The following is a 25432-nucleotide window of genomic DNA, read 5'->3' on the forward strand; positions in this document are numbered from 1 at the left end:
TTATAAATATTCTTAGGAACCACCAATAGGTAAGTAAGTTATGGCTCAGCCATACAATTACAGGCCACACAGGCATAAAAACAGCTGACGGGGGAAGAGATATAGTTAGTGGTCCAGGGCTTGCCTAGAAAGTATAAGGCAGTAGGTTGTAGGCCCTTCCCTCAGCACTGAAAAAAAGAAAATGAAATTTGAAAATCCAATTAACGATTGTGTGCCACTGTACATACATATGTGTAGGAACATATGTATGTTAACGACAGTGAATGCACATGCCTGCGACTATGGACACATCCACCATGTGTGAGTATAAAGACAGACATGCATGTATAGATAGACACACATGAGTACATAATACACATGTACATATACATGTCTGCTAATGGACACTGCCAGTCTTCAGGCATGATCCTTTTATGAAGGTCAGTAAATGATTATTCCTATAACTACAATTTAGCAGCTTTGTAAATTTGAGAAAGTCACTGAGACCCTTAGAGAGTTGACTTTGTCATCTACAAAATGGGAACAACCCTTGACTCATAAAAGTTAGACAGATGTAAACCGAGTCTGCTGTGACTAAGTACATAGTAAATGAACAACAGTACCCCTCATCTGTACATGCACACTGACCACATTTTTGTAATTTTCATGGCTCTAATCCACAACAATAAGTGCCCATGAATTAACTTTGCTTATCTATGGGAACAGACTTGTGTTTGGCTAGACTTTTTTGGCTTTCATAGTTTATAATTTCTTCTAGGAAGATTTTTTTAATGTTTTATTGAAGATCATTTCTTCACATTTATTTTGTTGCTGTTGAGGCAGGGTCTCCCTATACCTCTGGCTGCCTTTCAACTAATTCGGCAATCTACGCTGGCCTTAAACTTCCCATTTTTCTGCCTCAGTTTCCCAACTGCTAGAATTGTAGACATGAGCCACCACGCCCAGCAAAATAATGACTTCGAGACTAACAATAAAAAGATGGACCATCTCTAACATACCTAAATTCTGCATAATTAAAATGCTGCTAAACACTAAACCAGCAAAAGCATAATTTTAATGCTCTTAACAAATTTTCTGTATTCTAGCAGTCAACCAGCATTACCCCATAGCTCTATGAGATGGTAGTACAAAGAAAATCCATAGCCCTTCTACTTCTTTGCCCATCCAAATCGGATGAAAATATTGACACTATCAGGTGGGGGGGGGGGATTTGTAAACAGGTTAATGAGAATCTAGTGACATCTGTGACTCGAATTTATTAAAGCAGGGAAGCACCCAGAGTCTCATCCAAGGTCACAGAATATAAAGGCTGTGAAGACATAAAGATCAGACTGCACGGCCACAATTTGGGGTGTTTGTGTGAAACCACGAGGCTAAATCCTTCACTAGTCATTTCAGGAGTCCGGGCGGAGGCGGAGGCGGAGGCGGGGGCGGAAAGAAGGGAGGATTACAACACATCGCTGAAGACAGCAAAACAAACCAGCAACTGACCGCGCCAGGGTTAATCTGCAACACGCTTTAATCGTACCGGTTTTATTTCTACAACGCAGTAAATCACGCCATTTTAAGTCGAAAAAGCAGGACTGACATTTCTGTACACAAGTCATGGTGAAAACATTTGAAATTGACGAAAATAAAAGCAGTTAACCCGCGGTTCGATTAACTCTCTGGCTCAACGCGCACAATTACGAGATGTTTTCCATTAATACCGCTAATTCTCCCCTTCCCCCCAAAGTCTTTAACTCCCCAGAAAATCCAGCCACGGACAGGGAAGGGGAAAAAAAAATCTCTTTTCCCCAGGGCCTCAATTTACAGAATCACACAGCAGATAATAACCCGATCATCTGGATATATTTCCTCCCTAGATAGGCTATTAAGTGTCTTGAAACGTCATTTCTAAGCGTGCAAAATACAGCTGGGCACACGCCCTGCAGCCGCACCATAGCCCTACATTTTGGGGCCTCTCTCCAGCAAAACATCGCCTCTTCCGAATCTATTGAAAGCTGCGGGCTCCTCCCTCGCTTTTTTTATTTTTATTTTTATTTTATTTCTTGACTCGAGCCTTTAAAGAGAGAGAGGGGGATGGGCTTGCACGGAAACCAGGCTCTGAAACCCTGAGTAATCGCACCTCGCCGAGGGCAGCGGCCCGGCGGAGGTACGTACGGGTGATTATCATCTCTTCCTCGGAACCCATTTCCTGTACCTTTCTGGCTTAATCTCCTTTTCCTCTCCCCCTGACTTTCCAATGACATCAAACCAAAGCCGAGGAGAGGCAAAACGGATGCCTCCAGGTCGGAGACCTCAGAGTGCCACGAGTTCGGCCTCCGGGCCCCGCCCGACCTGGCAACCGGGTTAACGAGGTCCCGCCCGGCTGGCCCGAGCCCTGACAGGCCCAGGCTCCGGGGTCCGGCCCAGGCCCGGCGCGGCCTGTAAAGCCCCGGCGTCGAGTGGCCGGCGGAGGGCGGGGCGGGCCCGGGGCCGCTCACCTGCTGGTACCCGCTGCCGCAGGCCGGCTCCACGGCCGCCAGCGCCGCCAACGCCAAGGCCATGGCGCCGCGGGCCTCAGGGACGGAGGGCGAGCGAGAGAGCTGAACGGGCGCGGGAGCCGCGAACGGGGGTCGCCGGGAAGCCGAGAGAGGGAGGCGCCGCGGCGTGTGGATGGCCGCTGCCGACGCCGACACGCTCCGCTCAGGCAGTGAGCGCCGCCGCCGAGGCTCCGCCGCGGCCCCTGGGGAGGAGGCGGGGGACGACGACGACGACGGCGCTGCGCCGCCGCCCCGCCCCTTCGCGCGCCGCCCCGCCTCCTCCGCGCGCCGCGGCCCCGCCCCTCCGGGCTCCACCGCCCCCCGCGCCCCCCGTGCGGCTTCCCCACCGAGCCACTCAAGTCGCCTGCACGCAGGGCTGAGGTTCCTGTCCCAGCTGCTATCCTCAGGCCCCCGGGGTCAGCCAGCCACAGGGTGGGGCCTCGTCCCGCCGGTCGAGACCCGGAGGATGTGTGTAAATTCACATTTAAATATCCTCAAATAAAGTTTTATTGTAGCACCGCCTCTCCTTCCAAGCGTGGCCATCTGACGCTTTATAGAAAATAATTGTCGACCCTAATTTTGTGGGGGATTGGTGGGGTTTTTTTTTTTTTTTTTTGGTTTGTTTGGTTTTGTCTGTTTGATTTGGTTTGTTTTTGTCTGTTTGGTTTGGTTTGGTTTTTGGTTTTTCTAGGCAGGGTTTCTCTGTGTAGCTCTGACTGTCCTGGAACTCACGCTGTAGAGCAGGCTGGCCTTGAACTCACAGACATCGGCCTGCCACTGCAGCGATTTAAGGCCTGCGCCAAAACCGCTCAGACTGAATTATTTTTCATAGAGCCTAATGTACACGGCTGAGTAGTCGCTCTTCTGTTGATACAAAAATCATATTATCTGAAATAAAACTCTTTGAAGAAGTGGTATAAAAGTCAAAACTTGATGTATTTATCCAGATAGTAGGAACATGTGTTGAGGCAATGACAAAAGAGCTAGCCCCACCAAACTGAGAGGCTCTTGTCACTTGAGTATAGGAGTTGCTATGAACAGTGGTTCACAGATGAGGAAATTGGGCATGCGGATTCTTTTCCCCACTGACTCTGAGCTGATGGTGAGAGGAAAAGCTGGAATGTAAGCATATCAAGACAATTTTCTTTCTTTCTTTTTTTCTTTCTTTTTTTCTTCCTTCCTTCCTTCCTTCCTTCCTTCCTTCCTTCCTTCCTTCCTTTCTTTCTTTCTTCCTTCCTTCCTTCCTTCTTTCCTTTCCTTTCATCCTTCCTTCCTTCCTTCCTTCCTTTCTTTTTGTTATTATATGAAAGAGGTTTATTGGATGGAGGTGGAGAGATAGAGAGGAAAAAGAAAGAAGGAGACGTCGTGGGGGGCCCCAGGAAAGAAAGTGAGGCAGAAAGGACAAGAGAGGAGAGTAAGAGAGCTAAGCCAGCTTTCTTAACCATTATCCACAGTTTAAATTATAAGCTTTGTAGAGGCAACAGTGTTTGTCTCTTAGGGTTTCCGTTCATACAGTGTATGAACTGTATGGCTATACAGCAGACAAATCAGGGGCTGTTTCTTTTTATCATGTCCAGCTGTCTAGAATTGCTTCTATGCAGAGGTCCAGCACAGACGGGGGATAGCAGATGGGGGATAGGAGGGAATCCTTCACTCCTTAAAGCATGTTACAATTCCTGTTTCTTTTTCATAGTCTTTCCAAGTCAGTTCTCTGCAGTTGGTTAAATTAATAGGGCTATCTCAGCCTCTAACCTTAGATATATCTTTATGTATTCGTTATATTTTTAAAACATGGCTGTTTTGAACCACCCTAAGATTTTCATATATAGGAACACATTATAATCAATAAAAAATTCATCAGGCCGTGGTGACACACGCCTTTAATCCCAGCACCCAGAAGGCAGAGACAGATCTTTGGAAGTGGGGAGAAGGATGACACCCAGGGCCACAGAGAGGGGGAAATTCTGTAGAGCTGGAGAGACAGCTCACCATTAAAGAGCACTAGCCAGGGCTACACAGAGCGGGGGAAATTCTATAGAGCTGGAGAGACGGCTCAACCATTAAAGAGCACTAGCCAGCTGCAGTTCTAGGGGATCCAGGATCAGTCCCTAGCACCCACGTGGTGGCTCAAACCACCTGCAAATCCAGTCCCAGGAAATCTGACTCCTCATTTAGAATCTAAACACTGCGGGCACCAGGTATGCAGACATACATGCAGAGAAACACCCATACACACAAAATAGACATTTTAATTAAATTTGAATAACATCTAGATATGTATACTTTTCAGTCTGTGTCTTTCCAGATCTGAGCCCCTATATAGTTCCCTATGTGTAAGTATTAGCATTGAATATTTATTTACATGCTGAGAGAAGAGATAAACTTAGCCATATGCTAAGCTGGGATGTATGCTGATCTGCTTGCTTCCTTTTTATTTAATTTATTTATTTTTATTTCATGTGTATCGGTGTTTTGTCTGCATGTATATCTGTGTGAGGGTGTTGGGTCCTCTGGAACTGGAGTTACAGACTGGTGTGAACTGCCATGTGGATGTTGGGAATTGAACCTGAGTTCTCTGGAAAAGCAGTCAGTCTCTCCAGCCCACTCTCTTTCATTTTTTTATTTGTCCTTATCTTCTGTGCTGGGAACAGAAGCCCGTGCCTTGTGCATGCAAGGCAGGCACCCTACCTCTGAGCAACATGTCAAAGCCAGAAAGACAAAGCTTAAATGTTATTTGCTACAGTGAACCAGACAAACAATGTCCTTCCATGTGGCCTTATATAAGGAAGGGGAGGGTGGAAAGTCTGATTTGAAATGTAAAAGCATATATCATCAGTGGAAAATAGAAATCAGGCTACTTTGTCTAAATTTGTAAGTAAGAAGGAATAAAAAAGCATATGTCTGTCCTGTCACATATGGCTGTTGCAGCAGCTGCCGTCACTGTGCAAGCTTTTTCTGAAGGAGGAGTTGCTGTTTTTCCATCTCTTATTTCTCCCTTAATATCTATAGATGGCTTGCACTTGAACCCAAATATATAGCCTAATATAAACAATAGCCTTTCTCCCAGGAATTGCTCTTGAGAAAATCGAGCTCTCACTTCTAATCTCCCTTCCCAACTCTTTTTTTTTTTTTTTTTTTGATACCCTCAGTTGTGGTGTTTTGAGTAACAATATTTTGGTCTCTCTTAGTTTTTTTCCTCTGAGTTCCTTAAGCTTTTAATAAACAAATCAAGATTTTTTTGTCTTCATTCAATGAGTGTCTACACTGAAAATTGAAAAACTTTTTCTTTCTCTTCCTGACTTTCTAATGACATCAAACCAACACTGAGAGAGAGAAAAAACAAACAAACAAAGAAACAAAAACGTAGCCTCCAGGTCGGAGCCCCCAGAGCACAGGGGGCTGTGCTGCAGAGGGCTCCAGTTGACAAGCAGGCTGCACAAGGATGCATTGTTTGTCCCATGGACCTGTGCCTGATACACAGCCAAGCAAACAAGGAGGGTAATCTGAGATGGTAAAAAATTGCGCCCAGATTCACCTCCAGATGCTGTCAAAAGAACTTCCAATATGAAAGTTATTAATTTCAGATTGTTGCACTTAGAAACTTATTTCCCCTGAGAACCACAGCAATACTTTCCATGCGCAATACTCTGTATGTGACTTGCTGGCGCAGAATCATCTATCCTAGGAGAGAAAGGAAACATTATGGAGAAGCAGAACATAGCCCATGTCTGCATCATTTTCCTCCTTGAACTGAGATAAAATCTCTGGGATAGATGTGGTCTTCTGTCTGCCATATGCACAGAGGCCTGACCTAGGCAGCGCTCGGCTCAGCTGTGCCCTCAAATGTCTGTTCGATTTGTCCAAAGCCTCAGTAGTCAAGCATCTTGCCTGAGGCCCTGAGCTGTTGCAGCAGTCTGACTGGGCTCCAGCTGAACCATGCCGTTTCACTTCTCCTGGCTGGGTGTTTTCTTTTAGTCACCCTGCCTCACCATGAGCTTTGTTAAGAGCAAAGGTCATTTCTTCATATTTCAAATAAATAAAGGGGTTAGCCGCTGGTGAGTGCTACTGCTGTGGAGCACTTCCTGCATCTTAGACATGACCACACACTATCTCTCTTATCCTTATAATACATGCACTCCGCAGATGACCAGATTCAAGAAATCCATAGATAGCACTGGTTCAGCTAAGGAGGGATGGGGCCAACGTGAAGATTCAGGTCGGCCTGACTTAAAAGCGTGAGCACCACTCAGTGCATGCAAAGAAACGCAGGACATTGGAGGGCCAAGCTTTGGGTCTTCACAGTGAAACAGAGTAGGTAGTAAGCACCCACCTAAGAGCTAAGGCTACAGCTCAGTAATAGAGCGCTTTTATAGCATGAGCAAGGGTTTATTCCCCAGCAACACACAGATACACAAGCACACACACACACTAACACAGTATACTACTTAATTGCAGCCCTGTTGAGCTGAGAAATAGTGAAGAGAGTTATGTGGGCAGGTGGGATAATTAGGTAAGGATTAGAAAGAAAGATTTTTAAATGAGAAGCAGGCTTTGCTGCTATGGGAAAGGGGGGAGCACATCAAGTCGTGAGTGTGCCTGCACACATGCTTAGCTCATCACAGAGCTTGCAGCCCTTTATGGAAAGAGACAGGTAGTAACTATGTCAGGCTCTGTGGACCATAAGTTGGCATCACAGATACTCTGTGTATCCTCTGTGTTATCACTGGATCACAAACACAGCCACGGATGCCACCAAACGAAGTGGCATGGCTGTTTGCTATGGTTTGAATGTTGCCCAAATGTCATTCCCAATGCAGCTGTGCTGAGCGGGGCATGACGGCACATGCCGGTAACCCCGGGACTTGAAAGGCTGAAATGAAGCAAAGGATCACCACTCCAAAGCCAGGGCACTGCATAGCCAGAGCCTGTCTCAAAAACCACACAAAAGGTTATAAATGTTACAATTACACCATAGGTTTGGCATCTCATTAGAGACCTGGCTGATGACATAGTTGACAGTGACCCTGAGATGAATGAAACAAGTTATAACACCAAGACCAATGGAAAAATGTCTGCCTCAGATGATCACTAGTATTCAATTACAAATACAAAAAGAGAGAACTATTATAAATGTGATAGAACTAACTCCTTTATCTCAAATAAAGTATATTTATCTATTTTATGTTCATGAGTGTTTTGCTCACGTGCATGTCTGTGCACTATGTGTGTGCCTGGTTTCCAGGTAGGGACATCAAATCCCCTGGTGATGGAGATGGAGATGGTGGCTGTGAGCCAACTTGGGGGTTCTAGAAACCAAATGCAGGTCCTTTGCAAGAGCAAGTGCCCTTAACCACTGAACCATCTCTGTACCTTACCAAGTATATAATTTAAGTTTGGATGTTCCTGCATCCGAGGAATGATGCTATAATTGGACCATATGAATTGCCACATTTGATTATGAAAATGTGCACTGTCCAGTTCCAGTGAGCCTTCTCTTTAACCTCCAATTTTTATTGTTGTTGTGTTTTTTGTTTTTTGTTTGTTTGTTTGTTTGTTTTTTTGAGACAGTATTCTGATGTGTCAGTTTGGCTGACCTGGAACTCACTGTGGAACCCAGGTTGGTTTTGAACTCACATAAATCCTCCTGCCTCCACCCCTGGGTGCTGAGATTACAGATATGTACCACCTGGCTCTGAGAGATCACTCTCCTAAGCTATGTCACTCCAAAATATGCTTCTTTATATTTTTATTTTTTATTTGCTCTCTGTCTTTCTATCCCTCCCTCCTCTCTCTTCTTCTCCCCCCTTTCTTTCTCTCTCTCTCTTTCCTTCCCTCTTCCCCCTTCCCTTCCTCTGTGTGCGTGCGTGTGTGCTCCCAGGTGCACATGTGGAGGCCAGAGTTTGCCTTCAAGTATCTTCTCCCACTCACTGCTCACTGCTCACCATGTTTTTTGAGACAGAATCTTTCACTGAACCAAAAGCTTGCCATTTGGGCTAGATTGACTAGCCAGCAAGCCACAGGATCCACCTGCCTCTACCTACCCCCTTTGCCAGAAATGCACTCCCATACCCAGCTTTTACATAGGTCCTGGGGATCCGATGTACTGCAAGCATCTTACCAACTGAACCATGTCCCCAGCCCAAAATATGAGTCTTTAAATGAGGATTGCGTGGGTATCAGGTTATGCCATGCTGAAAGATATTCTATATTGTATAAAACAGTGATTTTTCTTTCCCAGACTGTGCCTTGCCCCGAGAGATCCCATTTTACAAGCAGCAGTTGCCTCTATTTTGAAGATGTGGGATGACCGCACCTGAGTGGACATGTGAACAGTACCATCTGTCTGGCACCACCCACGTGGCACAGACCGACAAATGACTTATTCCTGGGAGTAGAATGTTCCCTATAAACTTATCTGTGTGAGATGAGATTTTAGGGACAAATGTGTGTATTAAAAGCCCAAGAACTTATTGAACACCCCAGACCAATGGAAGTGTGTGACTCTCTCATCTGGAGCCAATAAAAGGGTGAAAAACTAGCTCTGTGGTGGCAATGGCACCCAGCTGCCATCAGACAGGCACAGACCTCTCAACTATCTCCGGAGCTTCAACTTGACTTGGCCCCAGCATTGATGTGGCCTACTCAAATTGCTGTCTACCCATCTGGATCTTCATCTGTCTGCAAATTTTTTCACCCAAACCTGGTTCTTCTTTCTGCTTCACTTTGTTCCTGTGGCTCAACTCCTCACTAACACCTAACCTTATGGCCAGCAGTTAGCAGCTTCTCGAGCTGCTTCTGACACCCAGCTGGCTCCATCATCTTATCAAGACTCTGGCATCCCTATCAACTTCCAACCTTTGGCCTCTTATGCCTTTTTGAAACTCCTTGCCTCCTTAACCCTTTGCGACCTTTCTGTAACATACAGCTAGGTAGGTAGGTAGGTCGGTTGGTAGATAGATAGATAGATAGATAGATAGATGACAGACTGACAGACATTTACTGCGTGATATGACTTGCCATCTGAGAGTTATCATTAGTAATTAAGATTGGAATAAAAGGGTCATTGAGATGATGGATCAGCACTTGTTGCCAAGCCTAATGACTTGAGTTCAGTCTCTGGGACCCACAGAGTGGAAGGAGTGAACCAGCTCCTGCAAGTTTCCTGTAGACCTTTAGTACACACAGAGAGAGAGACAGACAGACAGACACGTACATAGACAATAAATAAGATGTAACGAGAATTCTTAAAAAACGTATCGGAATAAGAGAATCTATATTCATGTTATTTACGGCTACTGAAAAAAAAAATGAGACAAATTACTGCCATTAAAGTCACCATACCTTGTTAATCAATAAATTCTAATATTGTATTAAGACCCAAATCTTTCCTGTGCTTCTGACATACAGTGCTCCCTGCTATTTTGAACTGATTGTTTCATGAGTCGGCAGGCACTGTGAACGTGGTAGAAGTGCCTCTATTGTAAGGAGACATCACATCTGTAGGTGTGGTGCTTTGCTCTAAGTTACTTCTCATTGTAGAAGTCAGAAGCTCCCCGGCTGTGCCTCATCCTAAGTGACTCCATTTTAAAAGGCAGTGCAAGTAGGGAAGCCAAGTGACTCTGCACCTAGTTTGTGCCTGTCAACAATCACTATCTGCCCGCACAAAACACAAGACAATGGACTGACAATTCATTGTTGCCAATAAAACAGCAACACCTGTGACCTCACCCATCTAAACTAGGCACATATGGGCACAGCAGACACCATGCCAGGAGAACCAGGCCTGTGAGCTCATCACCGGTAATGCCCTCATGTGGGTCACATAAAAGGAAAAGCGCATTGCCTCCCCACACAACAGGTGTGTCATTTGGTGCACGTGTTGTGGGAGTCACAGATTACAGACTCCCAACTTAGTCTCTGAGGCTTCAGCTGAGCCTATCATGGCCCACTGGCATGGATGGTCATCGTGCAGACCCACTGTGCTTTGACAGTCTTTCCCCTGAAGAATATGTGGCTAGGTTTGCTATGTTCCCCTGCAGTGACTCTCCCTCTACCTTCCATGATGCTTCTTTGGACTCCGCAGCCACTTTAACCCCTTCTCAACCATTACGTAATCTATATATCATGGTGTGACCTGGAAACTGGTGTGCCTGGGAAGTTAGAGCTAACAATCAAGACAGGAACAGAATAAGAGAATCCATGTTTGCCAGCGGTCACAGGTGTCAGGTGGAATTTTAAATAATGACTTTAAAGATAATGAAATTGGTTTGTGAATGTATTGTTTTCAATAAACCCTGACACTGTGGAAATACACAATCTTGTTCTCTACATGATTGCCACAGCACCCTTGAAACAAAAAGACATCTCTGTTTGTACATGTTTCTTCATGCCCTTGCCAGGAAAAGGAGTTCTAAATCTCAAGAGACTCTTCATCAAGAATCTCCAATTATATCTGTAAAAATCCTGTGTTTACTTTTCCTGGTTGCGCTCCCAATTTACCTACTGTTTTTAGGTTCTGTTCTATTGCTATGAAGAGACACCACGACCAAAGCAACTTTTAGAAGAAAGTGTTTATTTGAGGGCTTGCTTACAATTTCAGAGCTTTAGCCCATTATCATTATGGTGGGGAGCATGCAGCATGCAGGCAGACATGATGCTAGAGAGGTATTTGAGAGCTTACATCCGGACCCACAAGTCAGAGACAGCAGACACTGGGCCAGGCATGTACTTTTGAAATGTCAAAGCCCACCTCCAGTGACACCCCTCCTCCAAGAAGGCCACGCCTCCTAACCCTTTCCAAACAGTGCTACTAGCTGGAAACCAGACATTCAAATACGTGAGACTATGGGGGGGGAGGGAACATTCTCATTCAAATGACCACACCTACCTAATCTACTTTTTAAACTCTGATTTAGCTGAGAACGTTATTTCAAACTGAACTCTCAGCCGCCTCTATGACAATTTCTCATTCCCTGGGGATCTCCCACGCACACATGACAGCCACGTGTTAGTCACCTTTCATTGGTTCCTCTGCCCTTTGCTCTGTCTCTTGTTAGAGGAGTTTCAGCCATGAGCTTGGAAGACTGTAGGGGAAATCATTTCCCATTCCCTACAAGTGGCCGTGAGTGACCTAGAAGCAAGGGAGAACACGATGTCCAGGTAGGACGAAGGCGAATCTGGTCCCCATCGTTGGATACAATGTTCCCGGAAGCTGAATTTCTAGCGCCTTGAAAAGGGAACAAGATCAGGGAAGATGCCTGACTCCTCCAAGCCTCCCAGGCTGATCAGGGGAAATAAAGCAATGGTCTCCCACATTTCCCAGGGTGGTTGTTTGCTTGCCGTGTTTAGAAAGTTATCATAGGAAACACAGTTACTCCAGGGAAATTGCTAAAGCCTGGAGCTCCTGAGTTTTCTGAGATGTGTCAGGAGAAAAGTGCTATGTTCTCACTATGACACAGAAGAGGAGCCGCCCACCTGGCTCCCACTGGAGAAGCCCATGTTGAAGACAGTTGGGCTGCAGCTTGGGGTTATGCAAGCTGGTTGCTACCGGCTTCCTTGAGATGACTCATGGGCCACAAAGGATGCCTGTGTTCTGACCAAATAACTCAGGACTTCCTCTTTAACACTATTCCTGGGAAGGCAACATCTTCAATAGCCAAAGCCCAGGGACAGGAACAAAAATAGGCCCCTTCCATTTCTCCTTTGGCGTGAGCAGTGAATAATGGACAAGGCTATGCTATTAGTTGGACCTTAAATGGCCTCCAGTCACCCATGTGGTATAGGTTTGTCATTGAATGCATAACAAAGTAATGGAACCTTTCAAGGTAGATAAAAATAAATTAATTAAATTAAAATCAAAAGAACCCAGTCACCACAGGCTTATCAGGAAGATTCTTTAAGTTTAGGAGTTCAAAGCCAGCATGGTCAACATAGAGTCTTCCTTAAAACAAAATGAAACAACACACACACACAAATAAGTGGGGCCTAATGGAAGGTATTAGGTGAGAGCCATTACCCGCGCCCACCACTGTGGGCTGCCTGCCACACGCTCGGATGCAATGGAGCTAAGCATCCACAGGCTAAGTCTGCTAACATCGTAAGCCGAAATCAACACTTTCTTGCCCTAAGTGAATGATGTCAGGTATGTGTTGTAGGAGGGAAAGCCAGCTAACACGAGCAGGAGCAGAGCGGCTCAGCCTCCTGGAAGTGAGGCATTTCTAGAGTCGATGATACCGGAATAGGTCATAAACTCATAGGAGTTCATGTCCACATGGTATGATGGACATGCTAAGGCTGAGTTGAGGCTATGTCGCTGGATTTTCAAATGCTGCGGACCCATCTCTAGCGCTGGCTGTCCTTTACCTAGTGAGCCAGTGTGTTCACACAGAAGCAGCAAGATCGGAAGAAGCCTCACAGCTCCCTCAGAGCACCCGATTCCCCCGCCGAACAGCCCACCACACAGAGCTTTCAGACTGTTTTCACATCTTTCAATGCTTTAACAGAGGTGTCGAGAGCACTGCTTTAGTAACGCCTGAACAGAACACTTACCCTGTGTCAGGGACTGCTAGACAAGGTGCATTTATCTTTTCTACCCTTCACAGTAAACCCTTAAAACACGATCCATTTCTATCTCGTTCTGTGAATGAGGAAAGAGGGGGTATCGAAGTTAATTATCACGTGGTGTGGAGTGTATGTGTGTGTGTGTGTGTGTGTGTGTGTGTGTGTGTAGAACCATTTCCTACAGATGATAGTACAGACCTACAATCCTATAACTTAGGAGGCAGAGGAGGAGGACGAGGCCCAAAAAGGACTTTAGAAATGATTTAATTATTTAGTTTGAGCTTCTGTTTCTGAGAGGCTAGGCCGCATGCTCCACAAGGTCATGATCGTACAGCCCAGAAGTGGCTCTGAGTTCATGTACATCCCAGAAGCCTCCTGTGTTCTGCAGGTCTGAGTCTTTCATGGTCTGAAGCTATGTGCCATTCTCCAGTATCCTGGTACAATCAAGTACAATTTTATTTATTTATTTATTTATTTATTTATTTATTTATTTTTTGTTAAAGGTGTGTTCTGCCTGCATTAGACTGGTGAGGTCAGGCACTAGCTCTGGAACGGCAGAAGCCTTAACCTTCAGGCTCCAGAGCTTAGATACCTTTGCAGTTCTCTGTGGGTTTCAGAAAAACACATCTAAATACAGATTTGTCAACAGCTTTCCTTGTAACCCCAAAACGTTACTCCCTTCTCTTTTCAGAAACACAGCTCTGCCTTCCCACCTGGGGAGTATGTATGGCCCTCCCTTTGTTGCCCTCAGGAGAGGACTTCTTTCTCCGGTAGGGAAGAAGAGTGTCTTTCGCCAGAAAGGAAAGCCCTTTCCTGGGAACTTGGACAAAAACTGCTTTTTCTAAAGCAAGGTGGCATCAAGGAGGAGGGAGTGGGTCTCTGCTGCTTTTACAGCCTGAACACCAACTAAACGGAACAATGCATAAAATCCCCAGAATCGCATGCTTCTCTGTGCCATTTCCTGCCTCTTCAAAATGATATCAAGTGGGCTGGGGATGTGGTTCAGCAGTAGGGTGCTTGTCTGTTATGTGCAAGGTTCAATCCTCAGCGTGCACACACACACACACACATACACACACTCCTGGTGAGTGGGAGATGGTACTAATAATACCACTAGTGACATAGATATTTCCAGACACAAAACCCACAGAGTTTCCCTGGCCTAGCCCTCCTGTGAGTAACTCTGGGCTTAGAGCAGCTGCCAGCTAAGCTGGACTTCGAAGCAAGCCACAGTACTTCCAAGAAGTGGGGAGACAGGGAAAGAGCTTGGTTTACCGTAGGAGGATTCTGTATTCTGCAAGCCAGGTCTTGCCATAAACACTTGCCTGTTGGCTTCTTGCCAAAGCCCTGAAGTACTTATGCTCCAGAGACACTTGTTATCTTAAAGGTGTTTTCAGTCTCTTTTTATATTATTCATGCGTTCGGTAATAGAATTTTTAAAAGGTGTGTTCCCTGTTTAAAAACTCCATTTTAAGGATGAGACATATAAGTCAGTGGTGGAATACATGTTTAGCCAGCACAGGGCCTGGGATCATTTTCCAGGATCACTCCAGCATGACACTATTAAAAAAAAAAAAAAAAAGATTACAGTAGTCTTTGAAAATAGTGCTTTTCAAAGGCACACAGGCTCCTAGGAACAGAAAATATCTTCACAGAGACCTGTGATTTTGATCGGGAGCAGAGAGGGTGTCAGGGCATGCTTGATAGAATAGGCATGAGTGTGCATTGTATACAAATTTGCCCTCAGCCTTTACACATGATGTGATGGCATGGGCAGTACTCACTGAGTGCCCTTCTGCCTAGCTGCACCCTACATTCCTGGGAAACATAAAAGCCATCACAGCATAAGTACAAACCTGTGAACAGAACAAGATCTGCGCTACTTGCTTCCCAGGCAAAAACAAGCAAATAATCAGTACACGGCATACAAGAGACTCCGCCTAAGCTCTCAAGGTGTGTGCCGTACCGGCAGACACAGGAAATGCTGCTCTCTAAACCGCAGAGAGTGTGCAAGTCTCCTTTTCAACCTGAAGAGATAACAGTAATCTATCAGACCACTCCCAGCAAGGCCAGAGGCAGCCGGAGGCCTCCCCAACGCTGTGGAAGTTCCGTTCCATTCTGTGAGCAGGCACTACCAGAGGTGGTGGATAAAATGTAACAACTGAGAAACAACCCTCTTCCCATCTATGGGGTTTTGATAGAGTTCTACAGAACTTCAAGGGAGGATGGAATGGGCCATACCTGCTGAAGTGACTGTAAAAGAAGACACAGAGGAGGGCAGTTTTATCTGGCTCCTGATGGGCTGATCACACTTGGGTGGAATGGATAAACTGAGGTCAGAGGCTTGCTGTGGAAAAAGCAACCCTCTCACTGAGAGGAGATGCTTTCCAAAAGCTTTGCTGCTTTTTCTCTTCCATTAAAAAATTGTTTCTCTCTCTTCCACTCCCATCTAATATACTTATTATGCAGATTTTAAAGCCATTATAGACAGCTGTGCATAATGTTCAGGTAAAAAGTATCCAACTAAAGAGTAAGCACATTCCAGCTTGGATCTCAGCCCAAACCTTGGGCTGGGGTGCTGTCCCAGTAGCACTGAAGGCCCATTAAGGGAAAGCTGTTACCTCCTAACTGAAGCAAGGTGCTCTACATCTCAGGGATGACCTGTCCTTAGCTCCTCCCTTCACAGTTAAATCCAGCTGGATGCATTCATGGCCCATCCCAGGGAACCAGCCATCAGGAGCATAGATTCACCTAACACTACGTTAAATGAATGGGAGGAATAATTATGCTTTTTAAAAATCTTTTATTTTTTGAGATTACTATAATCATTTCCTCTTTCCCTTTCTTCCCCCCAACCCCTCTCACATGTCCCTCTTTTCTCTCTTTCAAATCCCCACAGTTTAAGAAAGCATCCCCTCTTCTGCCTCTCTCTCTCTTCTAAAAGACAATCTTGTGTGGTTCAGGCTGGCCTCAAACTCATCATGTGGCCAAGGATGACCTTGAATCTCTGATCCTTCTTGCCTTCACGTCTCAGTTCAAGAATTACTGGTTTTGCCACCATACCCAGTTTGTGTGATGCTGGATATTAGGCTTTCTGTATAGACATTGGCCCTGATTTCCTTGAGTGATTGGTTTTCACATGGAAACGTGATTTCACATCAGACAAAGGAATGGGAGAGAAAATCTGCTTGCTGGGAAAATATCTTAATACCTCGTTGTTGTGCTCCCCCAAACGGAATCTCAGTCTAAATTGTCCTCCAACTCACTGGTCAGCAGCCAGTGGTGGCCTTGAACTGCTGATTCTCCTGGCTCTGCTTTCCAAGTGCTGTGACTACAAGTGTGGGTAGCCATGACCAGGACCTTGTACACGCTAGGCAAGTGCTCTATAGCCCCTCCTTACTGGATTCTCTGGCTGCACTACAAACCAAACAAACATGAGGCATGTTAACAGAGACTTTAAAACCTCTCAATGACTTGCATACACATAAAAGTTCCCATAAACGTGGGACTCCAGGAAGGTCAGAAGACTGAAGCTTACACAGCTTTGTCAGCTACAGAGAGGATGGGGGCAGCTGGCTGATCTGTAATCCCAGGTCGTGAGAGGGAGGGGCAGAAGAATTACAGATTCATTGCCTACCTAAGCCTGAGGCTTCTATAGAGAGGTAGTGGCACAAGTTATGGGAGAGTGAGGAGAAGAAACGTGTGATGGGTGAAGACGGCTTTGTGTAGATAGCACCTCTGGGGCAATAGTGATCTGAGGGCAGAATTCAGGACTGACTGGTGACTAACATGAAGTCAACTTCTTGTCTCCTCCCTCGTGACCCAGTTCATCTTTTGTGGTTTATGACATTCCTGGGCAGGGGACTCATGGCAATTGAATGCCAGGCCCCTCTTTAGATACATAAAGAGCTCTCGGAGAGAGCCTGGAAGCAGCTCCTCGAGTGTCTGGCCTTTACAGCAGTAAGCTTTAAAAGGGTCATACTTTGGGTAACAGTTTCTGAAGTCTTTCACCAGTCTCTGCCCCCCCCGTGTGTGTGTGTGTGTGTGTGTGTGTGTGTGTGTGTGTTGGAAGGGCATGTTGGGCAAGGGCTGTACCACTGAGCCACATTCCCAGCCTGAACTTAACCATTTTAAAACATACAATCAGTGTCACTTTTTTTTTAAAATTTTAAAACAAGGACTTATTTATTTTTATTTTATGTGCGTTGGTGTTTTGCCTGCGTGGATGGTTATGCACCCAAGCCCTCTGGAGCAGGTCTTAAACACTGAGCCATCACTCGAACTCCTGGCAGTATTTTCTATCTTCCTAATGTTGCAAAACCATTACCTCTATCTAGCTCCAAAATCTTTTCATGACCCCAAAAGGTAATGGTACACTAATTAGACAGTCTTTCTCCGAACCACTCCTCCACCCCTGCTACACAAATCGATTCCCTGTCTCCATGTGACTTTGCAGCCGGCATCTTTTTATCAGCATACTGTTTTTAAAGTTCACCCATGGTACAGCTCGCATCTACCCTACATTGTCCTTTGTTGTCAAACATCCCAATAGTGCAGCTGCTGAAGTTGGTGTATCAACTCGTCAGCTTTGGCCATCTCCACTTCCTGCTCAGGAACAATACTGCTATGAATACTCATGAGCACATTTCTGTGTGAGCTGTACATTCCTTTTCAAAGAAGCATTAGCTTTTATCTGAATCCATATACTTTATGCAACTACCAGCCCTATGAGCCATCTTTTCTGCATAATTAGAAAGTCTATTTGCTCACAGCCTCCTTTCATGAAAGCCCAAAACAATTTTGTTGTGAAGTTCTAAAATCATATCAGTCTATTCTGTTTAGGTTGCCAATAGGAACATTAAATTAAGAAATTACTTAAGGTGAGCATATAGAGGCAGGTGGCTCTCTGTGAGTTCTGGGTCAGCCTGGTGTACATACCAAATTCTGAGCTAGCCAGTGTTACACAGTGAGAATCTAAAGAAAGGAAGAAAGAAAGAAAGAAAGAAAGAAAGAAAGAAAGAAAGAAAGAGGAAGAAAGAAAAAGAGGAAGGAAGGAAGGAAGAAAGGAAGGAAGGAAGGAAGGAAGGAAGGAAGGAAGGAAGGAAGGAAGGAAGAGTTAAATTATGGGGTTAAATTGATGGCACAGTCATTCCAAAAGACCCAGAGTCAATCCCAAGTACCCACTTGGCAGCTCATAACTGCAGGTTGTAGCTCCTATCCCAGGAGACCCAACTGCCAGCACATGGTATACTCCTGCTAGCAAAACACCCCCCCCACAGACACACACACAAAATGATAAATGTTTTTAAAACTTGCTTAAGGGGTTGGGGATGTGGCTCAGTCAATAGAATGCTTGCCTAGGATGCACAGAGTCCAGAACCTCATAAACTAGACGTGGGTGGTGGTGCTCACCTATAATCCCAACATTTGGGAGATGGAGGCAGGAGGATCAGAAGTTTAGACTTTAGGGTCATCCTTGGCTACAGAGCCAGTCTGAGGACAGCTTGGGATACCTGAGAGTCTCTTTTCAAAATCACTTAAGAAAACTGCAGTCTGATGAGGCCACAGTGAGGTGCTCTAAGGAATCCAGTGTTGATGCTTGTGACGGTCCGAGTTAACTGTCAACGTACAGAATCTAGTTTCTCCTAGGAGACAAGCCTCTTGGTACATCTATAAAGGGGTTGTCTAAACTGAGGCTAGAATGTATGTGAGAATGTATATGAGGGATTATCTTGATCAGGGTAATTGGTGTCAAAGACCTGTTATCCCTGGATGGGATTCTGAACCACAAAAGACGAAGAAATTAAGCCGAGCACCGGCAGCCATTGCTCTCTGCTTCCTGTTTGCTGAGATGTGCTGTGACCAGCTGCTTCAAGTTCCGGTCACCTCGATTTCCCACCATGATGGACCTGAAACGGTGAGACAGACTAAGTCCTTTCTTTTCCTTCTTCTCTTTTATTTTTTATGAAACAGGGTCTCTCTACATAGCTGGCTGTCCAGGAACTTACTCTATAGACAAGGCTGGCTTCAAACTCCCAGAGCTCCACCTGCCTCTGCCTCTGCCTTCTGAGTGCTAGACCTAAAGCTGTGCCCCACCACTGCCTGGTCTGTAAATCCTTTCATATGCTGCTGTGGTGAGTGTATTTTACCATAGTACAGGAAAGAAATACATAGTACAGGAAAGAAAACCTATGATAAATGATGATATAGAGAAATTTAAACCTTAGTTCTGAAGCTGAGCATAGTAGACCAATCCTGTAACCCCAGGACAAGAAGCTGAAGAAAGAGGATCAAGAGTTCAAGGTCACCCTGGGTTACACAGTGAGAACTTACTCCAAAAAACAACAAAGAAACACCCAAAGTTCCCTCTGCAAATTTGGCAATTAATCTTGTTGAACTATTCTGACAAAATGTAAATTAAAAAAAAAGCTTTACAAACTTATTAACATACAAATATGGATGGGAGCTGACTTGGTTGCTTTGTGTCGCTGTGATAAAACTCCATGACCAAAATAAACTTGGGAAGAAAAGGGTTTATTTTCACGTTACAGCTCACTATGAAGAGAAGTCGGCGCAGGAACTCAAGGCAGCAACCTGGAGACAGGACCTGAAGGACAGGTCATGGAGGAGTGCTCTAACTGGCCTGTTCTTCACGTGTATATTCAGCTACCTCCCAGGACCATCGGCTCAGGAGAGCCACTGTCCCCAGTGGGCTGCGCCCTCTCACTTCAATCTTTAACATGCCACAGAGAGTATCTACAAGTCAATCTGATGGAGGCATTTTCTCAACTGAAGTCCTAGCTTTCCAGATGACTCCAGCTTGTGTCAGATTAACCAAAAAACAAACAAACAAACAAAACAAAGCAAAAACAAAAACTGATTAGTGCAGGAGGTCTAGAAAACAGAAAACTCAGAGCAAGAGATAGGGATCGGTGGTAGACTGTATGCCTGTATGTGGTCCTGGGTTTGATCCCCAGCACCACAAAAACTGAAAAGGTCACATGGTTGAATCTCAGGTGGCCTGCCATACTGCGAAAGGGAGGAGCCAATGGGTAAGTTCTAGATGGTTGTATCAGATGTTATTGTTTAGATACTCAGTACCTGCCTAAGCTCGTGTTCTGAGGTTGGCCTTAAGGAGGTAATTGACTGATGAGGGCTCTGACCTCATGAATGATTTAATCTGTGTATGGATTAATCACTTAGTAGGTCTCCTGTGAAGGGCTTTGATGTTAAAACAAGCTCTCTCTCTGCTCCCTGACTTCCATGAAGCGAACAGCTTCCCTCTGCCACTTTACCACGGGCCTGAAAGTAACCAGGCGAGTGACCAAGAACTAAAACCATAAGCCAAATACACTTTGGTTCCTTCTCATTGGCGTCTCCCAGGTCGTTTCATCACAGTGACCAAAGAAAGCTGACTAACACGGAGAGGCAGCACATAATCTTTGTAGAAACGGTTGAGCCTGGAGAACAGACGACGCCTGAGAGGTTGTTCCTATGGGCTTTTGGTGAGGTGCTTGGTTTGCTTTCTCTGTAACATGAGTCCAGTCTTCTGTGCCTAACAACGTCTTAGGATAGAGACTGTCTCTCCTGCTCAGCACATTTTGATACCATTTTGGTACCACATTTTGGGATGTCATATGCCGAGCCCCAACAATGAAAGTGGTGTGGAAATAATTCCATTCATTTATTTATGTACTCAAGACTCGATTTTTTCTTTTTAACATAATCTTATTTTATTTTTGAGGTAATTTAATTGGAACATTTCCCCCTTCCCCTTTCTCCCTCCAGGCCCTCCTCCCCACTCTCCTTCAAATTCGTGACCTCTTTTTTTTTTTTTACAAATTATTATTTGCATGCATTTATCTATGCATATGTGTTCCTAAATATAACCTGTTTAGTCTGTATAATATTACCTGTACGCATGTTTTCAGGTATGTATGCACGTTTGACTGTTTGGCACTGGAAAATCAATCGGTATACTCTTCTTGTTAGTTTTTAATTTTATTTATTGTTGGGAGCACAGCATGAGGCCCTTGTGCCCAGAGCTCTCCAGGGAGACCAGGAATGTTAAACACACAGAATTGTCTTTCCACTGGGAAAGATGTAAAACCTGTTCTTCCATCCAGAAAGCTCAAAATTGGAGGTAACTCTTTGAGGTTCGGTCCCCTGCCTGCTGTGACACCTGCAGGGCCCCCCTCAATTTGCTTGTTTGGTTAGTTATTTCTTTCTTGTTTTTTCAAGGCAGGATTTCTCTGTGTATCTCTGGCTGTCCTGGAGCTGACACTGACTGGCCTTAAACTCAGAGATCGACCTGCCTCTGCCTCCTGAGTGCTGGGATTAAGGCATCAGCACGCGGGGATTTTATTTTTAATTAAAATTGTATTTCTTTATTGTGTGTGTATGTATAGTAGACCGTTCACCATGATGCTCAGGTGAAGGTCAGAGGACAGCTTGAGGGAACCAGTTCTTTACTTCCACCGTATGGATCCCAGGGACTGAACTCGGGTTGTCAGGGTTGGTAGCTGGTTCCTTTCCTTGCCCCCGAGCCATCTTCCCACTGGAGGTTCAATTTTCGAATTATCATAACATTTACTGTGTTTGAGGATGAATCTTCTTGTTAGCTGGATCACCAGAGATAAGATTTGTTAAAGCCAAGGAATCGGAACACAGGGCATGCAGGTTTTTAACGGACCTGATTTCCCTCTGACATTGCAAGTTCTTGAGAACAAGGTGGTGCCCTGTTCGTAGTTGGGAGGTAGGTGCATCCTAAATGTACTGTGTTTTTTAAATAAAAGACTGAGCGAAGATACATGTCGCATGAGATTTTTTTTCTAGCTTTTGCCTGCCCCCAGGCTCCAGATCCACTCACTTCTGAGGTACACAACAGGCAACGTGTTGTAGTGGTTTAGCCACTACCTGAATGGGTAGTGGCAGTCCTTTTGATCCATTGACACTCAGGCTTTCTCTGCTTTGAGCGTCTATTCTGATGAAACAATAGTGATTACCACCTTGTCCCACAACAGACAGGACTGGATGGCATTTCCCAGAACTAATTTCATGCACTGTTAGGTTTCCTGTTTTCTCCCAGATCCATTAGGCTCTGCTTCCCTCCACCCCCACCCCCGATGGCCACCGGGGAACAGTGTGATCTGATGGCATGCTTGGGTGGATGAGGCCATAACTGACTCCAGAGAGAATGGGTCCCTCAGCAACTGCCATCCTCACTGAGACTGCTCTCCAGGTGAGGGAAAACCACTCATTTCCAGTCCCCACAGTCACCCATGGCATGATGGGTGCATTTGCCAGCCACTACCAACATAAGATGGCTACTGTGCTCTTGATGCAGCGCTCCAGGCAGCAGCATGTTGGATTTTCAAGTCAGCGCCTGGCACTCTTACATGACTTATCACAAACATTATTAGAGGAAAGATGTCTTCCCCCATACTGGATTCAGTTACACTGTGCTTCAGATCCTTTCTGTCACATGGAACCTCATAAAATGTATAGAGTGCTCTTTTCTCCTAATATCAAAAGTCTGCAAGGTGAGAGGGCCCTTTGTTTGCCCAAAGAGATAGAAAAAACTCTACAAAGCTGGGCAGTGGTAGTGCACGCCTCTGATCCCAGCACTTGAGAGGTAGAGGCTGGTGTATCGCAGTGAGTTTGAGGCCAGCCTGGTCTACAAAGCAAGTCTAGGACAGCCAAGGCTGCACAGAGAAATCTCAAAACAAAACAAAAACAAAAATCTCTACAAAGCTACCTTTTAAACACAAAATTTCGGTTGAGGAGGTGGCTCAGTGGGAAGCAGTACTTTCTGAGTAAGCACAAGGATCTCCAGCACCCACACACTTGTTACAGAACCTACAGGGTAGCCTGCCTGCAATCCCAGCATGCGGGAGGAGGAGACAGGTACCCCAGGATCAAGCTGGATGGCTGGATTAGCTGAATGGCAAGCTCTGGATTCAAGTGAGGGACCCAGCCTCAGTATGTAAGTCAGACAGTGATCTAGAAAGACACCCAGTGTCAACCTTGGGTTTATACATGCTCACAAAAGTACATGTACATGTGCCCACGTATAGGTGTGCACATACAGTAAACATGCACACACACACACACACACACACACACACACACAAATCAAATCTGGTAGCAATAGTGGCCCATGCTTATCCTTCCAGCCTTCAGGAAACTCAAGACTGCCTTACCCTGGGCTGGGACAACCTGGGCTACATAGTGATACAGTCTTAAAACATGACCTAACTAAATAAATGAGAAAGGAAAAATTAAGCCCAGGAGTTTATCTCTGTGGTAGAAAGTGTACTTAGTCCCCACTAGGGCTTGCATTCAATGCCCAACTCCAAAATGTTAAACTAAAAAATAATATTTAATGCTTTTGAGCTATAAAGAGGTGAAGAGGACAAAATATTTAATGGTGTACATTCTCACCGCTCAGGTCGTTCTTGTCATAGCAATTATATTCTTCTTGTAACAATTATGATATTACATTAGTGATAATGAGCAATTAGAAAGGCAAGCTTGCCAGGGATGGTGGCACACAAGTTTAGTCTCAGCACTCATGAGTTCGAGGTCAGCCTGGTCTACAGAGCAAGTTCTGGGAGAGCTAGGGCTACACAGAGAAACCCTATCTTAAAAGATACAAACAAACAAGCAAGAACAAAAAAGAAACAAAAGGAGGAACATCAAGTTTGAGAGCATAAGGAGAACTGGCAGCTTCAGTTTTCGCACTTCCTAATCATTACACTTAGTAATTATTCACAGTTTTTACGTGAATAAAATTTTCTTCTAGAAAATGCATGCTGACTGTTAAGAGAAAACTGTAGGAGGTCAATGTTTCAGATGGGCTTCTGTGCTAAATCACAACAGATTTGTAGAAAATCAAGATGGAGTGGGCTACCTTGATCTTCCACACGATGCAGTCAAAACTGAGCTATTTAGCCTTTTAGGAAACAGGAGGAAATGAGAGGTAATAGTGAAACTGCCAAAACAGGCCACTTTCAAATGGGGAGAAGTTCATGTTCCTTAATCCTCACATGCCAAAAGATTACCCCAAGTAACCTGAGGTTAGCTAATGGGTCATTTCTCCAGTGTTCTGTCAGTCACTGGTTCCTTCAGTAACTGTCCAGGCATTCTGTAGCTTCTCTCTCTGTCTCTGAATCAGACCTCAGCAAGCTGGCTCACTGGAATGCTTGTTTTATTGTTTGCAATGAAGTACTTGCCCACTGAATTAAAAAAAAGAAGAAGAAAGACAACTGAGATTAAAGTAAATTGTTTTAATTCTGTCCTTTAACAGATCATATATTCTTTTTAAATTTTTACCAAAAAGATGGAGATAGAGAGCTGGGCTTGATGGAAAAAGTTTAAAAACAAACAAAAACTGAGACAGTAGGTCAGTGGTATAGCACATGGCTCAAGACTGAAGGAAAGAACAGGCCAAACAGATGCTGTCAGAGACAGTCCTTGTCCCCATTACTATGGAACCCACTTGGATACTGAACTGCCATGGGCTACCTCTGTGCAGGGGTTCCAGGCCATCTCCATGAGTTGTCCTTGGATGGAGTATCAGTCTCAGAAAAGACCCCTATGCCCAGAATTTTTGGTTCTGTTGCTCTCCTTGTGGAGCTCCTGTCCTCTCCAGGTCTTACTATCTCCCACTTCTTTCAAAAAATTCCCTGCACTCTGCCCAAAGTTTGGCTATAAGTCTCAGCATCTGCCTTGATACCCTGCAGGGTAGAGACTTTCAGAGGCCCTCTGTGGTAGGCTCCTGTCTGTCCTGTTCCCTGTCTGTTTTCTCCCTCTTCTGATGTCCATCTTCTTTGCCTTTCTGAAAGGGGATATGATCACCTCCCCCTGAACGGGGAGCAGCCTTACCAGGCCACAGAAGTAGACAATGCAGCCACTCCTGATAAGATAGACTAGGATCAGAGGGAGAGGAGGAGGACCTCCTTTATCAGTGGACTGGGAGAGGGACAAGGGTGGGAAAGAGGGGGGATGGGATTGGGAGGGGAGGAGAGAGGAAGGTACAGGGGGGATACAAAGTAAATAAACTGTAATTAATAAAAATAAAAATAATTTTAAAAAGAAAGAAAAAAAAATAAAGTTGTTAAAAAAAAGACTGAAGGAAAAATGAAGAAAAAGGGGGAAGTGAAGAAAGAAGAGGGAGAGGAAGGAAAGCAGGGAGAAGAGGAAGGGATACTCTACAATCCACTCTGTTTTTTTGGTTGTTTGAGACAGGGTCTCCCTATGTGACGCTGGCTGGCCTGGTCCTGTGTAGCCCAGGCGTGGCTCCAGTTTGCAGCAATCCTCCTACCTTAGCCTCCCAAGTGCTGGCA

General features: G+C 45.1%; 1 protein-coding gene across 2 annotated transcripts in view; it reads right to left on the reverse strand.

Annotated features, from left to right (window-relative positions):
- Nucleotides 1–2757, reverse strand: part of Ndfip1 (Nedd4 family interacting protein 1) — a 41814-nt gene extending 39057 nt beyond the window's left edge. Inside the window, exon 1 of one of the 2 annotated variants that reach the window (XM_060377354.1) lies at nucleotides 2487–2757. In XM_060377354.1, the coding sequence (XP_060233337.1) occupies nucleotides 2487–2549 (63 nt within the window). In that variant the 5' untranslated portion in view covers nucleotides 2550–2757. The remainder of the gene's footprint in view (nucleotides 1–2486) is intronic. The other variant, XM_021654645.2, reaches the window with a different exon arrangement.
- Between the last annotated feature and the right edge of the window lie 22675 nt (nucleotides 2758–25432).

The sequence above is a fragment of the Meriones unguiculatus genome, chromosome 2 (assembly GCF_030254825.1).
Source record: "Meriones unguiculatus strain TT.TT164.6M chromosome 2, Bangor_MerUng_6.1, whole genome shotgun sequence".
NCBI lineage: Eukaryota > Metazoa > Chordata > Mammalia > Rodentia > Muridae > Meriones > Meriones unguiculatus.